This window comes from Erythrolamprus reginae, chromosome 1 (assembly GCF_031021105.1).
Source record: "Erythrolamprus reginae isolate rEryReg1 chromosome 1, rEryReg1.hap1, whole genome shotgun sequence".
NCBI lineage: Eukaryota > Metazoa > Chordata > Lepidosauria > Squamata > Dipsadidae > Erythrolamprus > Erythrolamprus reginae.
The window spans coordinates 25,782,450-25,804,926 of record NC_091950.1 but is presented as its reverse complement, the minus strand read 5'-3'; the positions used below and the strand labels follow the sequence as shown (position 1 = coordinate 25,804,926).

Below are 22,477 nucleotides of genomic sequence, written 5' to 3'. Positions count from 1 at the left end.
TTTTACTAAAAGAGTAGCAGATGCTTGGAACAAACTTCCAGCAGACGTGGTTGGTAAATCCACAGTAACTGAATTTAAACATGCCTGGAATAAACATATATCCATCCTAAGATAAAGTACAGGAATTAGTATAAGGACAGACTAGGTGGACCATGAGGTCTTTCTCTGCCGTCAATATTCTATGTTTCTATTAAATGCCAGTATTTCATAAACAATATAAATGAAAACTCCAGATGCTTTTATATAACCGCTGGCAAATTGTATTTAGAAAACTAGGGTGCCTCTGAGCATACCCAGAATCCATAATTCTACCCAATAACTTGGGTAGAAAATGCATGGCGCCTGTTCTCAAATCTACCTATAAATCTTTTATAGAGATTTCTGGATTAATCACCCCATTGTTTTTCGGCCACTTGTAGCAGGTCTTAGCAAAAGCAATTTTTGAAAGTCTTGAAGTCAGGGTTTCCCAATCTTGGCCTCTCAAAGACACGGAATTCCCAGAATTCCCAACCCAGATATGATTGCCTGGGGCAGTGTTTCCCAACCTTGGCAACTTGAAGATATCTGGACTTCAACTCCCAAAATTCCCCAGCCAGCATTTGCTGGCTGGGGAATTCTGGGAGTTGAAGTCCAGATACCTTCAAGTTGCCAAAGTTGGGAAACACTGGCCTGGGGAATTCTGAGAGTTGAAATCCACGTATCTGAAAGTTGCCAAAATTAGGAAATCCTGTTTTAAGTTAAAGAAGTAATTCTACTTCTGTTGATTAGCCGTTATTTAATGTAGTCAATATTAGAATTAATTAAAAAATTCATATTCAGAGGTAGTCTACTATGTGAGTGTGCGCGCATGAGTGAATATGCGAGCAGCCATGCCCTCGAGTCATCCTTGACTTGCCAGAAGTCACGGACAAATCTTCGCAGTTTTCTTGGCAAGATTTCAAAAATGCTTTGCCATTGCCTTCTTCCTAGGATTGAGAAAGTCTAAATACCAATTATTAAAAAATAACTAATAGAGGTAGGCTGTCCTATTGTGCCCTATTCATGGGCCAGGTGGTATATGAGTGGCTGTTATTTATTATATCAGATTGAACCTCCATGTTACTAAATAGTATAATTGAAATTTTTCCCTTCCCCCTAGGCTTATAGAATTTATACATGGTATGCTTGTTTGTATGATTGGCCTCTTAAATTGGGGTTTTTTAGATTTTGTTACATTGTTTTCTTTATTGTTGTTAGCCGCCCCGAGTCTTCGGAGAGGGGCGGCATACAAATCTAATAGGTAGGTAGGTAGGTAGGTAGGTAGGTAGGTAGATAGATAGATAGATAGATAGATAGATAGATAGATAGATAGATAGATAGATAGATAGACAGATAGATAGATAGATAAAAAATAAAAAATAAAAAATAAAATAAAATATAGCTAGATATAACATGCCTGTGAGGTTTTTCAATCTTTCTGCCTCCTTTTTGGAAAGCTTTTAAATCATGAACATGCAACCTTTTCGCTTGTCTGAGCCACACTGAATGAAAAGGAGTTGTCTTGAGTCACATGTAAAATACATAATATAGGTAATGTACACAAATAACAAACTACCTCCAGTTTTTATCTATTACTAACTGTCCAGGGTTGCATGTATGTCCAGGGTTACATGTAGCCCATGGACTGTGGGTTGGACACAACTGTTTTAAATTGTAGTCTAAAAGCTACAGTGGAACCTCTACCTAAGAATGCCTCTACTTAAGAACTTTTCTAGATAAGAACCGGATGTTCAAGATTTTTTTGCCTCTTCTTAAGAACCATTTTCTACTTAAGAACCCGAGCCCGGAAAAATTTCCCAGGAAATTTGAGACCGGCACAAAGGCCCGGCCAGTTTCCTGCCATTCCCCCTGGGTTTCTTTCTCTGGCGCAATGTATGGAAGGCAGCCTCGCGCCGGGTGTATGGGAGGCGCGAGCCCCTCCTCGCCGCCTGAGTCCCTCTTCTTTTTTTTTAAGCCTTAAAATTTTGGATTTTTTTTTATTCCCCTCACCTCACCTTCCTCCTTCGGCAGCGACTGTCCTCCTCCTCCTCTTCTTCCTCCTCCTCCCATCCAAATTCCAAGCTTTTATTTCTTTCCTAATGGGTTTGCACACATTATTTGCTTTTACATTGATTCCTATGGGAAAAATTGCTTCTACTTACAAACTTTTCTACTTAAGAACCTGGTCACAGAACAAAATAAGTTCTTAAGTAGAGGTACCACTGTACTTTGATTTTTACATATAAGATTTCAGTCAAGGAAAGGACTGACTACTAGAGTGCCAGCATAAGAGAGTTGTTTCCTCTCTATCGAGAGTGAAATGCAGTAATTTCATTGTCGATGTTCAGCTCTTCTATAATAGCCTGTATGTGAGGAAGAACAAAAAAAAGAACAGAACAGCCTCTAATTAGAAGCTAGGCTAAGCAGGCATTATTAAATACATTATTAAACACAGGTTTAGCCCCCAAGACTTAGAAGATAAACAGACACTGGCAAAACCAGAGAATTGAGCAAGATCCAATTATTTATTTATTTCAATCCATAATTGGATTCATTAAGGTATAACATTTTGATTCAGTTAGTAGGAAATGAGAAAAACGGAAATAAAAATGCACCAAAATATGCTTGCATTCAGATTCGGTTTAATTTGTCTATAAAATTGGGGGAAGGGATGGAGAGAGAGAGAGAAAGAGAGAGAGAGGAAGGAAGGGTAAAAGAAAAATTACATTTTAATTTTCTAAGCCCAAACCCTTCTCCTGTTATTCCATCTACTCTGGGTGTGTGTGTGTGCGTACCCCCCCTCTTTTCCCATTGCTCCCCTGGAGAATATGCTTTGGATCCTTTGTGAGCGAGAAATTGCCTAAGAGGAGTCATGCGGCGTTTGCTTCTGCTGTTTCCCTTGCTAGGTGGCCACGCGGTGCTGTACCACACATCCAGCTCTCCTCCCTGTCTGTTTCCATGGGAACCGCATTCTTTTTGGACCACCTTTCTTCTGACACATGCTGAGGCCAGCAGCCCTTGGCCTTGCCCACCGCTCTCTCTGCCCACAGGCCAGCAGGGGTTAACTGTCCTAGATGTTGCCCACAAACTGGCCCTGTGCCACTTATATCAATATTTCAGGGAGCCCTGCAGGAGCTCTCGGCATAGCAAATGATTAATGTTCAGTGATGGAAATCCACCCACCCTCCCGTCCTCAACAACCCGCACGGCCGTAAAGTACAATGGGTGGCAGAGTTCCCCAGCTTATCCGTCCAGCCTAGCTACGTATAACAGGTAGTCCTTGACTTTTATTGTTTTAATTTTTATTTATTTATTATTAGTGTTGGAAGGGAACCTTGAAGGTCATCTAGTCCAACCCCCTTGCTCGAGCAGGAGACCCTACATCACCCTAGACCAGGGGTAGGCAAAGTTGGCTCTTCTATGGCTTGTGGACTTCAACTCCCAGAGTTCCTGAGCCAATCATGCTAGCTCGGGAATTCTGGGAGTTGAAGTCCACATGTCACAGAAGAGCCAACTTTGCCTACCTCTGCCCTAGACAGATGGCGGTCCCGTCTTTTTTTGAAAGTGTTGGGGCATTCACAACCTCTGCTGGGAAGCCACACTTGGAATACTGCATTCAGTTTTGGTCGCCACGATACAACAAGGATATTGAGACTCTAGAAAAAGTGCAGAGAAGAGCGGCAAAGATTATTAGGGGACTGGAGGCTAAAACATGAACGGTGGAAACTAAATAAGGACAGAAGTAACTTAGAACTAAGGAGAAATTTCCTGACGGTCAGAATGGTTGATCAAGTGGAACAGCTTGCTTCCAGAAGTTGTGAATTGCTCTAACACTGGAAGTTTTTAAGGAGATGTCGGATAACCATCTGTCTGAAGTAGTGTAGGGTTTCCTTCCTAAGCAGGGGGTTGGACTAGAAGACCTTCAAGGTCCCTTCCAACTCTGTTGTTGTTGTTGTTGTTGTTGTTGTTGTTGTTATTATTATTATTTAACCATTCTGTCCTCCTGTTGCATTAAAATTTGATAATTGTTGTTGTTCTTCTTGTTAATATTATTATTTTTAAGCCGTTCCACTGGTTGATCGCTCTCACCATCAGAAAGTTCTTCCTTATTTCCAGGTTGAATCTCTCCTTGGTCACTTTCCATCCATTGCTCCTTGTCTGGCCCTCTGGTGCTTTGGAAATTAATGTGACCCCCCCTCCTCTCTGTGGCAGCCCCTCAAATATTTGAAAACTGCTATCATGTCCATCCCCCCTGACCTCCTCTTCACTAGACTATCCATGCCCAGTTCCTGCAACCTTTCCTCGTATAACTTAATAATTCATTTAGTGATGTTCAAACTTACAGTGGCATTGGAAAAAAAAGTAACTTATGACAATTTTTCACACTTACAACCTGTCAGCCTCTCTGCAATATTCTTCATATCTTCACTGCATTGGCTGCCATAAAGAAACGGGGGTGAGGGGCGGCATTCAGGATTTTAGGGGGGAAGAATGCTGGAGGAGTCCATGGGAGTTTTGATTTCGTATGAGAAAGGGAAAAGGACAGGGAAGTTGCAGGCTGGCAGAGATGCGCAGAGCAGGCCTGCTTATCACCAACTCAAAGTTAATGGCTGTGCATTCCAGAAGCGTGACACGCCAGTGAAGATGCACCCACTTGATGCTTATGGACATTTTGGATTGGGTGGACTGGCCAAGGGGGGGTGTTGGGGTTACTTTATAATAGGCATCTCTTGCCCTTTTTTCCTCCTTCCTTTTTTTGGTTGCATTCACTTCTGATTTAGTACAAGTGACCTTTGAAGTTCAAAATGGACTCTGAGTTTTATTTTCCTAAATTCTAAGCTAAGCAGACCCGGCACAACCCTTGCATCATCTCAAGGTGATCAAAATTCAAATGCTTGGCAACCTATTGTTGTTAGCCACCCCGAGTCTGCAGAGAGGGGCGGCATACAAATCTAATAAATAAATAAATAAAATAAACTTGCTCATAATTTTGATGGTTGCAGTCTCCCGGGGTCTTGCGATCACCATTTGCAATCTTCAGAGAAACAAATCAATGGTGAAGAAGGATTCTCTTAACAATTCTTGTCACTAACTTAATAACTGCAGCGATTGGTTTAACAACTATGTCAATAAAGATGGTAAAATGGGTGCAAAACTCACTTGACAACTATCTCGGCATCCGAAATTTGGGGCTCAATTGTGGTCATAGGTCAAGGACTACCTGTATTAATGTGGGGAAAAGGTAGCAGTATACATTAAGTATGATACAAAGCAGGGGTCTCCAATCTTGGCAACTCTAAAACTTATGGACTTCAATTCCCAGAATTCCCCAGCCAGCAGTGCCAAGATTGTAGACCCCTAATATAAAGGATATGATGCTGGATGACAAATAGGAAAAAACAGGTTTTAAATCTGCACTGTTTTAAAGTTCATTGGGAGGCTTTGAATAGACACACTCAGCCTCATCTATATACATATATATATACATACACACACATACATACATAAACATACATAACCACAAAAAACAAACATTTAAAAGCATTGGATACTTCGTGACCATCCTGAAACTTATTCTGTCTAATGATATTTCCATAATATGCACTATTCTTATTATTTACATTCCATTATTAATAGTTCTTTATTTATTTATTTTTATTTATTTATTAATCAAATTTGTATGCCGCCCCTCTCCGCAGACTCCCAGATCTTACATAAACATCCCTCATTTCTGTTAATTTTTACTGATCCTCCTTTCCCTTTCTCTTTTTCCAAACTGACTGTTTTTTTGGCTGTTTTTCTTTTCTAGGCATTGATAAAATTTATCCCAAATTTTATAATAGTCCATCTAATCCTTGTCTTTCATTTCCATTGTTAGTCTATCCATTTCCGCACCTGCTGTTACTTTTTCTATTAACTCATCATCGGTGAATGTATTTTCTTTTTTCCAGTACTGCGCATATATTAACTTTGCTATTAACTTTGTTATTATATGCAAAATTAGATACAATTTCCTAATAGAAATAGTTCTGGGGGTTTTTTTTCAATATTTCTTCCTAGTATTTCTTCTAACCAAATTTGCACCTTGTTCCAGTATGTCTTTGCTTTGCTGTATAGCCACCACATTGTGATAATATGAGCAGAGATGCATTCTGGCCCCCGAAAGCCTTTTTATGTAATCTTAGAAGATTTGGAACAAGCCTCACAAATATTCTGACCATTTTATGTTTTAAGCACACATGCTTAAAACACATTCAAGCACATAGAGTGTTACCTAAATACCAGAAAACGTTCTCCATTTCTGAATTGGTAGACGTAGACTAATTATTGTGGTTGATACATCCCTGTGGCATAGCATGATTTACGAACTGAAATCATTTGATATATTCAGCAAGTGTGATTAAGCAAACATGGTTTCATGTAAAACCATTTAAGGCCAGGAAAGCAAGCTCATCATGTATGGGTAGCCAAATAGCCTATATGTTTATCTGCCTCAAAATAAAGCCTTAGTTAAGCTGAACTTTCTTGCTTGGCTGCATAGCTAGAGGTATAACAAGCAGGAAGAGGGAGATTGTGATCCCTTTATATAGAGCGCTAGTGAGACCACATTTGGAATACTGTGTTCAGTTCTGGAGACCTCACCTACAAAAAGATATTGATAAAATTGAACGGGTCCAAAGACGGGCTACAAAAATGGTGGAAGGTCTTAAGCATAAAACGTATCAGGAAAGACTTCATGAACTCAATCTGTATAGCCTGGAGGACCGAAGGGAATGGGGGGACGTGATTGAAACATTTAAATATGTTAAAGGGTTAAATAAGGTTCAGGAGGGAAGTGTTTTTAATAGGAAAGTGAACACAAGAACAAAGGGACACAATCTGAAGTTAGTTGGGGGAAAGATTAGAAGTAACGTGAGAAAATATTATTTCACTGAAAGAGTAGTAGATGCTTGGAACAAACTTCCAGCAGACGTGTTTGGTAAATCCACAGTAACTGAATTTAAACATGCCTGGGATAGACATATATCCATCCTAAGATAAAATACAGGAAATAGTATAAGGGCAGACTAGATGGACCATGAGGTCTTTTTCTGCCGTCAGTTTTCTATGTTTCTATGTAACTAAAATCTTAAGAGAGAAAGAAAGATTTATATTGTATTTTTTCTGCTGGGCTTCCAGATTGATTATTTATCTGAATATTGCCAGCATGAATGTCTGTGGAGGAGAGGGGGCAAAAAAGTCAAAATGGTGCATACATAGAAGTAAAAAACTGGTGGGGTTTTGTTATGGCCGCCATCTTGAATTTTTGACACCTCTTTTCCAGTGGACATGCTGACTGACAGCTTATCCTTTCAGAAATGGATCTGGCGAGTTGGTTTTTTTTTTCTGGGGACAAATAAGTAATAATAATAATAACAACAACAGTGTTGGAAGGCACCTTAAAGGTCTTCTGGTACAACCCCCTGCTTAGGCAGGGAAACCCTACACTACTTCAGACAGATGGATATCTAACATCTTCTTTAAAACTTCCAGAGTTGGAGCATTCACAACTTCTGGAGGCAAGCTGTTCCACTGATTAATTGTTCTAACTGTTTGGAAATTTCTCCTTAGTTCTAAGTTGCTTCTCTCCTGGTTTAGTTTCCACCCATTGCTTCTTGTTCTACCCTCAGGTGCTTTGGAGAAGAGTTTTGACTCCCTCTTCTTTGTGGCAACCCCTGAGATATTGGAACACTGCTATCATGTCTCCCCTGGTCCTTCTTTTCATTAAACTAGCCATGCCCAGTTCTTGCAACCATTCTTCATATGTTTCAGCCTCTAGTCCCCTAATCATCTTTGTTGCTCTTCTTGTCACTTTTTCTAGAGCCTCACCATCCTTTTTGCATCGTGGCGACCAAAATTGAATGCAGTATTCCAAGTGTGGCCTTACCAAGGCCTTGTAAAGTGGTATTAACACTCTGTTAATGCAACCTAGAAAACTGTATTGGCTTTTTTGGCAGCTGCTGCACACTGCTGGCTCCTATTTAAATGGTTGTCCACTAGGACTCCCAGATCCCTCCCACAGTTGCTAGTGTTGAGCAATGTACCACATACACTGTACCTGTGCATTTTGTTTTTCTTGCCTAAATTTAGAACCTTACCATTGGATTTCATTTTGTTAGATAGCACCCAATGTTCAAGAGCCTTCTGTGATACGATATTTTTCGACTCTGTTCTCTCACGCCAGTTTTAATGTATTGCCTGAATCATTTGCCTTTGAGCCTCAGTCAGTATTGGGTAAAGTGGGTGATTTTTGCGTGCATAAGTGCACCAGCGTGCCTTCCGTCCCCTGTCCTAATGTTTCTTTTTTTTTTTTTTCTATTAGTACCATGCATACGAATATTATTATATTTAATGTTTCTCCTTATTTTATTTTCTTATTACTAGTATCATGTATATGAATATTATTATATATTTACATACCTCCAATATGTACTTGACTGACTGACTGAATGAATGAATGAATAAATAGATTAGATTAGATTAGATTAGATTAGATTAGATTTATTGGATTTATATGCCGCCCCTCTCCGTAGACTCGGGGTGGCTCACAACAATGGTAAAAACAATACATAGTAACAAATCTAATATTTAGCAATCTAAATTACAGTTTTAGGTTAATAAATCCAAAAGAAGCCCCAATATATAAAAAACAAGCACACAATCGAATCATACACAGAAACTACATGGGCAAGGGGGAGATGTTTCAATTCCCCCATGCCTGACGGCAGAGGTGGGTTTTAAGCAGTTTCCGAAAGGCAAGGAGGGTGGAGGCAATCCTAATCTCTGGGGGGAGCTGGTTCCAGAGGGTCGGAGCCACCACAGAGAAGGCTCTTCCCCTGGGTCCCGCCAGACGACATTGTTTAGTCGACAGGACCCGGAGAAGGCCCCACTCTGTGGGACCTAACCGGTCGCTGGGATTCGTGCGGGAGAATAAATAAATACATTTTTAACCACTCAGCTATCATGCCTCATGTAGGCTTATCAAAAAGTGGACGACCATTCAACCCACTGCAGCATAGCCAACACACATTATGAAAAGAATAACGCTGCCCTATATTTAAAAAAATACCTCAGAAACAGATTTTTTTTTATTATTATTATTATTATTATTATTATTATTATTATTATTTATTAATCAGATTTCTATGCCGCCCTTCTTCTAGGACTCAGGGCGGCTCACAGTAAACAAGTACTAACATGAAGAAATCTAATATGAAAATACTCTATGAAGATCGTTAGCAGCTAGTTAGGCCCGAGTATAAGACGCGCCCAAATTATCAGCCTCTTTTCGGGAGGAAAAAGGTGCGTCTTATACTTCGAAAAATATGGTAGTTATTTCAGCAACTCATTAAAATAACCGGAAAGATTTAATAGTATTTGGTATATAGACCCTAGCAAAAACATTTGGTAGAATTTTTTCCCAAGTATTATTTGGTCCAGCAGGCAGGCGGGGGCATTTCAGGGATTTAGTAATATCAGCTTTAAAGGCAGCCATTTTGTGAGACTGCCTACGAGGCCTTTCCAGACTCTGAAAGACGACAGACTCCCAAAATCCTCTAGGAGGTCATTCTGTCCATGAAGGGGGGATTATAAAAGGATTAAAACCTTTGGAAGGGGAAGAACTCTTTTAAGTCCAATGACGCAGAGCTCCACGTACGAAATTCCTCCGGGGAGAATTGTTCTCTGTTTGCCTGCCTTCTCCAGTTTGGCCTATTTGGGGTTTTTCCAGTTAACGAGGCCATGTTGGCTGGCATCGGGTGGAGGAGGGTGTTTGTAGTGTCTGAAGGGCACCAGGTTGCAGACTTGTCCGTTTTCTCTTTGCCCGAGTCCACATTCCCTGCCAAAGATTGTGCCTGTCCCTTCCTCTTTTTTTCCCCTCCTTCCCTTCCTCATATAAGGGATAGGTTGTACAGCTGTGGGGCAGGGAAGGCAGCCAAGCGCTATTTTGAACTCTGACTTGGTTTTTCCTTCTTCGCTAAGCCAATCCCAACCTCCCCAGCTTGGAGGAAGCACTAAATTATTTGGAAATGGCAGCGGGGAGCAAAAAAAAGAAAAAATCCCCTCTTCTCGGCCTGCCTTTCGAAGCAACAGCAGCAGTGTTGAATATTGTGTTCTAGCTGGCCTCCGGTGGAGGTTGCGGGGGGAGGCTGCAGTCCTTCACCACCACCCCTCCCTCTAAATTAAAACCACTTGGAGTGGAGACAATGCGTGAGGGGGCCAGGCTGGGAAGAAAAAGAAAAAAAAGAAAAAGGCAGAAAATTCCTGCCGTCTTAACAGCTCCCCCTGGAGCCAAGTTGGCTCTCAATGAATGCCTGCCTTGAATCAGAAAATACAGCTCGGCCCTTCGCTCACTCTGCAGAGCACAAATCTCAGCTCTGGCTGCCGCGGGTCTCAGAAAGTTTAGAACTAAGACGCCTTAAACAAGGTCTAAGTATTGCCCACAAGATCATATGCTGCAACGTCCTGCCTGTCGGCGACTACTTCAGCTTCAACCACAACAACACAAGAGCACACAACAGATTTAAACTTAATATTAACCGCTCCAAACTTGACTGTAAAAAAATATGACTTCAGTAACCGAGTTGTCGAAGCGTGGAACTCATTACCGGACTCCACAGTGTCATCCCCAAACCCCCAACACTTTACCCTTAGATTATCTACGGTTGACCTATCCAGATTCCTAAGAGGTCAGTAAGGGGCGAGTACAAGTGCACTAGAGTGCCTTCCGTCCCCTGTCCTATTGCTCTCCTATATCTCCTATACCTTTCTTCTATTCCTATATGTCTTCTTCTGTTCTTTCATTGATATGTTCTATTACTATACCTTCTTCTCTATTATTTCTTAGGTATATTTTACTATGAGTATCTCCTCTATAACCGTCATCATGTATTTTACTATGTGTATATAGATATATACCCACTAAAACCCTCATTGTGTATTGGACAAAATAAATAAATAAATAAATAATAATAAAAATAACTTCCAGGCCTCACTCTTTGCAGGGTTTTTTTTTTCCCTCTGCCTCCCAAGACTCAGTCCTGCTGGAGAGGACTGAGTGGGTGAACACTGCAGTCAGGCGGTAGGGAAAGCAAGTAGGATGCTTGGCTGCATAGCTAGAGGTATAACAAGCAGGAAGAGGGAGTTTGTGATCCTGCTGTATAGAGCGCTGGTGAGACCACATTTGGAATACTCTGCTCAGTTCTGGAGACCTCACCTACAAAAAGATATCGCCCCGAGTCTGCAGAGAGGGGCGGCATACAAATCTAATAAATTATTATTATTATATCAATAAAATTGAATGGGACCAAAGACAGGCTACAAAAATGGTGGAAGGTCTTAAGCATAAAACGTATCAGGAAAAACTTCATGAACTCAATCTGTATAGCCTGGAGGACAGAAGGGAAAGGGGGGACATGATCGAAACGTTTAAATATGTTAAAGCAGTGTTTTTCAACCAGTGTGCCGTGGCACACTAGTGTGCCGCGAGACATGGTCAGGTGTGCCGTGAAGCTCAGAGAGAAAAAAAGCAAGAGAGAGAGAAAAAAAGAGAGAAAGAAAGCAAGAGAGAGAGAAAGCAAGAGAGAAAGAAAGCAAGAGGGAGAGAAAGAGAGAGAGAGAAAGAGCGTGAGAGAGCTAGAAAGAGAACAAGAGAAAGAGAGAAAACAAGAGAGAGAAAGAGAGAGAGAGAAAGAGAGGGCAGGAAGGAGAGAGAGAGAGAGAAAGACATAGAGGGAGGGAGGGAGGGAGAAAGAGAGCAAAAAAGAGAGGAAACAAGGAAGAGAAAGAAAGAGGGATGGAGAGAGAGAGAAAGAAAGAGGAAGGAAGGGAGAGAAAGAGGGAGGGAGAAAGAAATAGAGTGAAGGGGAGGAAGAGAGAGAGTGAGGATTTTTTGGTCCAAACTTTTTTTAGCCGCCCCCCTCACCTGCTCAATGTGCCCCAGGGTTTCGTAAATGTAAAAATATGTGCCGCGGCTCAAAAAAGGTTGAAAATCACTGTGTTAAAGGATTAAATAAGGTTCAGGAGGGAAGTGTTTTTAATAGGAAAGTGAACACAAGAACAAGGGGGCACAATCTGAGGTTAGTTGGGGGAAAGATTAGAAGTAACGTGAGAAAATATTATTTGACTGAAAGAGTAATAGATGCTTGGAACAAACTTCCAGGCGATGTGGTTGGTAAATCCACAGTAACTGAATTTAAACATGCCTGGGATAAACATAGATCCATCCTAAGATAAAAATACAGGCAATAGTATAAGGGCAGACTAGATGGACCATGGGGTCTTTTCCTGCTGTCAATCTTCTATGTTTCTATGAGAGGCTGGTTGTGCTGGCCCCCGATGTGCTAGGCAGAATAATAATAATAATAATAATAATAATAATAATAATAATAATAATAATAATAATACTGTAGTAATAATAATAATAATAACAACAACAATAGCAACAACAACAACAACAACAGAGTTGGAAGGAACCTTGGAGGTCTTCTAGTCCAACCCCCTGCTTAGGCAGGGAATGCTACACTATTTCAGACAGATGGTTATCCAACATCTTCTTAAAAACATCCTGTGTTGGAGGTTTCATAACATCTGCAGGCAAGCTGTTCCCTGGATTAATTGTTCTAACTGTCAGGGGATTTCTCCTTAGTTCTAAGTTGCTTCTCTCCTTGTTTAGTTTCCACCCGTTACTTCTTGTTCTACCCTCAGGTGCTTTGGTGGATAGTTTGCCTCCCTCTTCGTTGTGGCAAACCCTGAGATATTGGAACACTGCTATCATGTCTCCCCTTGTCCTTCTTTTCATTAATCTAGCCATGCCCAGTTCCTGCAACCATCCTTCAAATGTTTTAGCCTCCAGTCCCCTAATCATCTTTGTTGCTCTTCTCTGCACTCTTTCTAGAGTCTGAACATGGGAGTCCGTCAGTCTAACCTCTTCCCTTCTCTCCACAGAGCTCTGCAGCTACGACTAGTCCTGTGATGGCCAATCTGCCACCCAGTGATGCCATGCCCAGCGGGCCTATGTTGTCGGGCTTTTTTCAGGTGGGCAATAGACTTTGATATTGGGGGAAGGGGCCACTGCTGAACCCTTAAGAGTTTTGCAAAACTTGCCTTTGCCTTGGTAGAGCTCCATACTCAAAAGCAGTCTACCTTTGAAGCTGTCAGAAATTTGGCGGGGAACATCCGCCTTATAAGTAATCCTGGACTTAACAACCATTCATTTAGGGACCATTCACAGTTATGGTGGCGCTGAAAAATAGTGACTTGCAACCAGTCCTCGCACTTACGACTGTCACAGCCTCCCCTTGGGGGATCAGAATTTGGACCTTTGACAACTGGCATGTATTTACAACATTTGAGGCATCCCAAGGTCATGTGATTATACTCTGCTTGTGACAAGCGAAGTTAGTGGGGGGACCGGGACCAGAATATGCTTTGCAACAGTTGTGCTTAATGACCACAGGATTGACTTAGTAACAGTAGTAATTCATTTAACAGCTATTGCAAAAAAAAAAAAAGGCCATCAAATCGGGCCTTTGCATCACTTAGAAACTGCCTTGCTTGGCATTAGAAGAGGGCTATCAAACTGGCGGGCCGGATGCGTCACACCCCGACTCCACAAAGGCAAAAAAAATGTCATTTTATTTATTTATTTATTTATTTAATTTTTATGCCGCCCTTCTCCTTAGACTCAGCGCGGCTTACAACATGTTAGCAATAGCACTTTTTTGACAGAGCTAGGCTATTGCCCCCACAATCCGGGTCCTCATTTTACCCACCTCGTAAGGATGGAAGGCTGAGTCAACCTTGAGCCGGTGATGAGATTTGAACCGCTGACCTTCAGATCTACAAGTCAGCTTCAGTGGCCTGCAGTACCGCACTCTACCTGCTGCGCCACATGCTACATCACGTGATATGATTGAGTTTGACACTCGTGCATTAGAAATTCTGGTCCCAGTTGTCGTATGTCAAGGACTATCTACCTTAAAAATGATACTGCGTGAGATGAACTCTGTAATTAGCAGGGCCTTCTTGTGCCTCTAAATCAGTGTTTCCCAACCTTGGCAACTTGAAGATATTTATTTATTTATTTATCAGATTTGTATGCCGCCCCTCTCCGCAGACTCGGGGCAGCTCACAGCAATAATAATACAATGTAAACAAATCTAATATTTAAGTTAATTTAAAACCCCAATTTAGAAACCAATCATACATACTAGCATACCATGCATAAATTTTATAATCCTAGGGGGAGGGAAAGTATCAATTCCCCCATGCCTGACGACAGAGGTGGGTTTTAAGGAGCTTACGAAAGGCTAGGAGGGTGGGGGCAACTCTGATATCTGGGGGGAGTTAGTTCCAAAGGGTCGGAGCCGCAGAGAGGGCTCTTCCCCTGGGTCCCGCCAAACGACATTGTTTAGTTGACGGGACCCGGAGAAGGCCATATTTGGACTTCAACTCCCAGAATTCCACAGCCAGCGAATGCTGGCTGGGGAATTCTGGGAGTTGAAGTCCAGATATCTTCAAGTTGCCAAGGTTGGGAAACACTGCTCTAAATAGAGGAAGAGATAAGATATAACCAATGGAAGAGAAAATGTGTAGCTCAGGTTTGAACAGTGGTAACCTATAGTTATAAGACTGGAAGTCCTGGTAGGTCTCCATTGAGAGAAACAAGAGTAAGATCTGTGTTTCAAGATACAATTCTTCTTGCATCTTGTAACCAGGGTGTCCAGCAAACCTGGAAAACAGGGAAATCATGGAATTATCAGGGAAATCAGCGGTTCGGGAAATATCAGGGAATTTGTGAAAATTATGGAATAAATATGGAATAAATAAAATTGTAGGGAAAATTCAGGGAAAAATAATTTAAAACAAAAACGGTTCGCACTGCCTGGCAGAGTCAAGCAAAAATGAGCATAACTGTGGCAACAACTTGCTTCCTCAGCTACCAGTATTTCTCCACGGCTTAACCGTTTGGTATGACATCATCCACAACCTCGCCTTAACTAGATTGCAAGTTACAGGAAAATGTCAGAGAAATATCATGGAATTCCAAAATGCTTTCCCCCGGGACACCATGTGTAACAGAAGTTCATTTGCTAATGGATCCCCATATAATTGGGGCAGCATTTCTCAACTTTGGCGGTTTTAAGATACTGTACATGGAAACAAAGAAACATAGAAGATTGACGGCAGAAAAAGACCTCATGGTCCATCTAGTCTGCCCTTATACTATTGCCTGTATTTTTATCTTAGGATGGATATATGTTTATCCCAGGCATGTTTAAATTCAGTTACCATGGATTTAACAACCACGTCTGCTGGAAGTTTGTTCCAAGCATCTCCTACTCTTTCAGTAAAATAATATTTTCTCACATTACTTCTACTCTTTCCCCCAACTAACCTCAGATTGTGTCCCCTTGTTCTTGTGCTCACTTTTCTATTAAAAACATTTCTCTCCTGAACCTTATTTAACCCTTTAACATATTTAAATGTTTCAATAATGCCGCCCCCCCCCCCCGTTTCCTTCTGTCCTCCACACTATACAGATTGAGCTCATGAAGTCTTTCCTGATAAGTTTTATGCTTACAACCTTCCACCATTTTTGTACCCCGTCTTTGGACCCGTTCAATTTTATCAATATCTTTTTGTACGTGACAACTGAACACAGTACTCCAAATGTGGTCTCACCAGTGCTCTATACAGCAGGATCATAATCTCCCTCTTCCTGCTTGTTAAACCTCTAGCTATACAGCCAAGCATTCTACTTGCTTTCCCTACCACCTGACTGCACTGTTCACCCATTTTGAGACTGTCAGAAATCACTACCCCTAAATCCTTTTCTTCTGATGTTTTTGCTAACACAGAACTGCCAATACAATACTCAGATTGAGGATTCCTTTTGCCCAAGTGCATTATTTTACATTTGGAAATATTAAACTGCAGTTTCCATTGCTTTGACCACTTATCTAGTAAAGCTAAATCATTTGTCATATTACAGACGCCTCCAAGAATATCAACCCTATTGCACACTTTAGAGTCATTGGCAAATAGCGGACCTCAACTCCCAGGATTCCCCAGCCAGCCATGCTAGCTGGTGAATTTTGGGAGCTTAAGGCCACACCTCTTTAAGAAGCTGAGGTTGAGAAAATCTGCATTAGGGAGTAATCCCTAATAGTTTTCCCTTTGTTGTTCACCACACTTGGGTTTATGCAAAATTACTGTGGAACAGGAGAAGTCTTGAGCAATAAGCCATAGCCATCTCCCCATAATTGCATTTCTGCTTCTTCCCTAAGGGACCCCCCGGCTCCCAGCCATCCCTACATTCTCAAGCTCCCATGCACAATCCCAATGCGGCAATGATGGGACCCCATAATCAGGTAAGACCAGAGAAAGGCAACTCTCATAGAACTGGAACTCCCAGTCTCTCAGTTTTTAGCGCAGTTTATTTTATTTTATTTATTTATTTTGTCCAATACACAATGAGGGTTTTAGTGGGTATACAGTGAACCCTCGATCATCGCGAGGGTTCCGTTCCAGGACCCCACGCGATGATCGATTTTTAGCGAAGTAGCGGTGCGGAAGTAAAAACACCATCTGCGCTTGCGCAGATGGTGTTTTTGCTTCTACTGCCGCCCGCCCTTCGCCCGCCCACCCCGTTGCTCGCGCAACGGCTTCCCTGGGTGCCCGCTCGCTTGGGAACATCCCAGCTTCGCTCCCCAGCTGGGGAGCGGATCTAGGGAGTCCCCACCGCGCGCGCGTTGCTGGGGAAAGCGCGCGCGCTTGGGAACATCCCAGCTTCGCTCCCCAGCTGGGAAGCGGATCTAGGGAGTCCCCACCGCGCACGCGTTGCTGGGGAAAGCGCGCGCGCTTGGGAACATCCCAGCTTCGCTCCCCAGCTGGGAAGCGGATCTAGGGAGTCCCTACCGCGCGCGCGTTGCTGGGGAAAGCGCGCGCGCTTGGGAACATCCCAGCTTCGCTCCCAGCTGGGGAGCGGAGCTAGGCTGCCCCAAGCTCGCGCGCGCCGCCCGCCCGCCCACGCTGTTGCCGGCTCCGCTTCCCAGCTGGGAAGTGGAGCTAGGGTGCCCCAAGCTCTCGCTCCAGCCCACCGCCGCTGGGGTCTTACGGGGCAAGAGGGGGAAGACCCAGGGAAGCCTCTGCCCGGCGGGGAAACTCCACCATCTACGCATGCGTGGAAGGGCACGCATGCGCAGATGGTGGAGTTTACTTCCGGGTTGCAAACTAGCGAAATAGCCCTTTCGCGATCCTTGAGGACGCGAAACTCGAGGGTTCACTGTATATCTATATACACATAGTAAAATACATGATGAAGGTTATAGAGGAGATACTCATAGTAAAATATATCTAAGAAAGAATAGAAAAGAAGGTAGAGTAATAGAACATATCAATGAAGGAATAGAAGAAGAGATATAGGAATAGAAGAAAGGTATAGGAGATATAGGAGAGCAATAGGACAGGGGACGGAAGGCACTCTAGTGCACTTGTACTCGCCCCTTAACCCTTAATCATAATATCTCTTCCAAAGATGCTCTGTTAAAGCCCCAACATCAAATTCATTTTTACTTAATTTTGGAGCCTTCTGATATCATTTGGATGGGGGGATTATACTGTACATGTGTGGTGTTTGCCATTGTTGCATTCCCAAGTCTGACCAGCAAGCTGGTTTTCAAAAGCTGCTTTGAGTCATCTTGTAGAGAGGAGGTGCGAAATGGCAATTAAAAAATGAATTAAAAGGCTACAAAAGTGTGTGTATAAAAGAAAGCTTGGAAACTTCTGCCCAACAGCAACTGCGTAAGATTGAGACAACATCACTCTCCTAACGATACCAGTGGGACCACCCCAGCTGAGACAGTCAGCTTCGGGGTATCTCTGAAGTTGTTGCGTTGAATTTAGCAAGGCAGGAATTGGGATGGCAGAGACCCAAGCAGAACTACAGAGGGACTTGTAATAGATAAACCAGAGAAAAAAAGAGACTGTCAGGTTGCCATTGGTCTCATTTAGATCACTGTCACTGCAAAATTTAAGCCAAGTTTTAGATCTCCCATGAGTGCACAGAGAGAATTACTGCAGGCATCTGAAGGCAGGTTTAACCCATGTTCATGATATTAAAAAAAACTAATGGCTTTTAATAAGGGTTTTTAGTTATTTTAAATATTAGATTTGTCATATGCTGTTTTATTATTGTTGTTAGCTGCCCCGAGTCTACGGAGAGGGGCGGCATACAAATCTAATAAATAAATAAATAAATAAAATGGGTATCAGCCATTAATTTAATTTAATTTAACTTGTTACATTTATAAGCCACCCAACTCCTGTCGGACTATGGGCAGCGTGCAACAAAATTAAAACAATTTGAAAACCCCTATGAAACATTCGTCACATTTTAGGTTGCAGCTCGATACTGTTGCTCAATGACTCCAGGCCTGCCAGCAAAGCCAGGTTTTTAAGGCTTTCCGGAAAGCCAGGAGGGTGTGGGGTGGTACAGAACTTTAGGGGAAGTTGGTTCCAGAGAGCTGGAGCTGCCACAGAGAAGGCCCTCCCACGGGGCCCCACCAGTTGACATTGTTTGGCCGACAGGACCTGGAGAAGGCAACCCTGTAGGCTCTGATCGGCCACTGGGAAGTGTGAGGCAGAAGACGGTCCCGTAAATAGTTCCATCTCTCAGTCCTCAGTTCATATCATTTCAGGAAATAGGGGTCAACGTGTAACCTTCCCAGTGTTGTTGAACTACAACTCCCAGCATCCCTTATGGGACAAGTTGAGATTTACTGAAAATGTCCAGAATTCGGGGAAAGCCATAGAGCTGTGACGGCGAACCTATGGCTTTGTATGCAAGATGACCTGTCATTCTCAGATTATACATACAAATCTAATAAATTATTATTAATTATTATTATTATTATTTGGAAGCCTGGAGACAGGCTACCAGTCATTAGATTTAGTGATAAGAAGCTTAGCAGGTGTTGTATCATATTAACTTGCTTAGTGCCATTTTACTGATTCTCGTGAAGATACCCAATCCAGTTTGCATTGTTTGAAGCTGACCTTTGCCAAAGCATGGATATGTCTGAGTCCTTCTGCTGCAATTTACTACGTATTTGGAGCTGTTCACCTCTCTTTTATTCATCCGCAGGCGTTCATGCCTTCGCGCTTCCCTGCTGGGCTCCGTCCTTCGGTTCGAATGCCAAGCCAGGTAAGTTCTTCGGTGTGGACTATTTTGGTAATTCAGTTCTTCCTTTTCATCTGCAAAAATCCAGATGTTGTCTCCTCTAGCATTTGTCTAGCTTTTCCACTACATACTTGCAAGTGCATTGGAGAAGAACCTTTGAACTTACCTGAACGGTCTTCTCGATGCACTGAAAGGAGAGTCTAAACCTGCCCGGCTTATGGACCAGGGTCAATTATGTTATTCATATTTTATGGTTCTTAAGGTTACCTTACAGTTGGTTTTACAGTTGTTTAATAAATGGTTAATAGTTTACTGCTCCTTCGTTTTCTTATTGACTGGAGGGCTAAGGGGCGGTGCCTGCCTAATATTTAAATTAAACTCAGTCCCTTCCAATCAGACTAGAGAATAACCCACATTGGACTCTCCTTGCAGTGCATCGAGAAGACCGTTCAGGTAAGTTCAACGGTTCTTTCTTCAGAAAGATAGCGTAGATGCAGCAGTCTTTCAAAATGGCGTCTGTAAGTGATGTATGTTACAAGCAGGGTGTCGTCATTGAATTTCTCACTGTAGAGAAAGAAACTGTTGGGAACATTCACAAACATTAGTGTACAGTTAATGGAGAATCTGCAGTCGACAGAAGTACGGTTAGTCGCTGGGCACAGAGGATGAGGTCGCTGGGAGATGGTTTGGCAGAGCTCCAAGATTTGCATCATTCGGGGTAGCCAGCCACCGCTGTCACACCAGACAAGACGCAGCTTGCTGATGTGCTCATTCGCAGGGACTGACGCATAACGACTCGGCAGGTGGCTCTGAAGCTGTCAATCAGCAAAGGAAGTGTGGAAGAGGTGATTGGCACAGTGCGGAAATGGCTTCGTGACCAGAACAAGGAGTGGTACCGACAGGGCATACACGCCCTTGTGTCTCGCTGGAGGAAGGCCATAGAAAGGGACGGGGATTACGTGAAAAAATAGGGAGTGTAGAAGAAACACCATTCTTTCTTGTGTGTAAGTTTCATTGTGTTCAATAAATAATTGTTGAAGAAAAAAAATGTGGTGCATTACTTTCTGGGTCAGCCTTGTAACGTACATCATTCACAGACACTATTTTGAAACACTGCTGCAGCTACGCTATCTGTCTGAAGAAATGCAAAATTAACACACACACTCCTGACAATTCAAATAATGTATATCTAAAGTTTTGCATTTGTACCATTACTGTAGGCTGAGAAAATAAAACTGTGGTGCATTACTTTCTGGCCGACCCTCGTATCGCTCCCCCAGGGGTCTCCAACCTTGGCAACTTTAAGCCTAGCGGACTTCAACTCCCAGAATTCCCCAGCTGCTCTACACCACCGTCTCCGGCCCCTTAGCTCCAAGCCATATCATCATCATTAGTAGTAGTAGTAGTAGTAGTAGTAGTATTATTATCATCATCATTATTATTATTATTATTATTATTATTTACTAGACTTGTATGCCGCCCCTCTCCGTAGACTCGGGGCGGCTCACAACAGTGATGAAGGCAATACATAATAACAAATCTAATAATTAAAATCTAAAAAATAACAATAGTGCATTTTAAAATCTAAAAACAAGGAACCCCAATATATAAATACATACATACAATCATCCATGCAGGGAAAAACCTTAGAAGAAAGTATGAAAAAAGAAAATGGCCACAATTAGTCTCACTTCAGGGTTGACAATGGGATCCATTCTATGACTGTCTTAATTTAATTAATTTAATTTAATTTATTAGATTTGTATGCTGCCCCTCTCCGAAGACTCGTGCCTTGGTCCAAGTGTCTGTTCTTTTTCCATTTCTATTCTTGTACTCTCTTGCAATAGTGGGTTTCAAAACTTTTTACTACCGGTACCGTGGGCGTGATTTGGTGGGCATGGCAGGGGAAGGATACTGCAGGCTCCCCATTCCAGGGGAAGGTTACTGCAAAATCCCCATTTCCTCCCGATCGGCTGGGACTTGGGAGGCAGAGAATATATGGGTGGGACCAGTCAGAGGTGGCATTTACCAGTTCTCCAAACTACTCAAAATTTCCACCACCGGTTCTGCAAATTACTCAAACTTTCCACTACTGGTTCTCCAGAACTAGTCAGAACCTGCTGAAACCCACTTCTTAATGATACAGTGATCCCTCGAGTTTCGCGATCTCGATGTTCGCTAAACGCTATATCGCGAGTTTTCAACCCGGAAGTAAACTCCACCATCTGCGCATGCGTGCCCTTCCACGCATGCGTAGATGGTGGAGTTTCCCCGCCGGGCAGAGGCTTCCCTGGGTCTTCCCCCTCTTGCCCCGGTAAGGCGCGAGCAACGGCGTGGGCGGGTGGGCGGCACACGCGCGGGGAAACCCCAGGGCCGCTTCTCAGCTGAGAAGCGGCCCCAGCAACAGCGCGGGGGGCGGGCAGCACGCGCGCGCGCGGGGGAAACCCCAGGGCCGCTTCTCAGCTGAGAAGCAGCCCCAGCAACAGCGCGGGGGGCGGGCAGCGCGCGCGCGGGGGAAACCCCAGGGCCGCTTCTCAGCTGAGAAGCGGCCCCAGCAACAGCGCGGGGGCGGGCGGCACGCGCGCGGACAAGCAGCAGCAGCGAGGCGGCGGGGAAACCCAATCTTCGGCTCCTCGCTGCTGCTGTGGAAATAAAAACACCATCTGCGCATGCGCAGATGGTGTTTTTACTTCCGCACCGCTACTTCGCGACAAATCGATCATCGCGAGGGGTCCTGGAACGGAACCCTCGCGATGATCGAGGGATCACTGTATTGTATACTTTCATTTGTTCTCTAATCCAGTGTTTCCCAACCTTGGCGACTTGAAGATATTTGGACTTCAACTCCCAGAATTCCCCAGCCAGCGAATGCTGGCTGGGGAATTCTGGGAGTTGAAGTCCAGATATCTTCAAGTGGCCAAGGTTGGGAAACACTGCTCTAATCCACATGCAGGTCTTTCTATCTGTCTTGTGATGCCGAATATGTATCTTTATCATGGCTCTTTGTGTCACTTGTAGCTTTTGTATCAGTTATGAGATTAGTGTCCATGTTTCACTGGCATATGTTAGAAGAAGTAGCACTCCCTGATCCAAAACTTATCTCGTCGGGCATAGGGGGAGATTGTTGTTGAAAATTACACTTATCTTGCCAAGTGCCGCCAACCACATTTAACACTCCATTCAATTTCCTTTATTGTACAGTGGTACCTCTACCTACAAACGTCTCTATTTATGAAC

General features: G+C 43.0%; 1 protein-coding gene across 2 annotated transcripts in view; it reads left to right on the top strand.

The window, feature by feature from the left end:
• The window catches only part of SSBP4 (single stranded DNA binding protein 4), a 97,324-nt gene that overhangs the window by 55,598 nt on the left and 19,249 nt on the right, over positions 1 to 22,477 (top strand). For both annotated transcript variants that reach the window (XM_070747590.1, XM_070747598.1), the window contains exons 5-7: positions 13,003 to 13,092; positions 16,347 to 16,430; positions 19,205 to 19,264. In XM_070747590.1, coding sequence (XP_070603691.1) covers positions 13,003 to 13,092; positions 16,347 to 16,430; positions 19,205 to 19,264 — 234 coding nt within the window. The remainder of the gene's footprint in view (positions 1 to 13,002; positions 13,093 to 16,346; positions 16,431 to 19,204; positions 19,265 to 22,477) is intronic.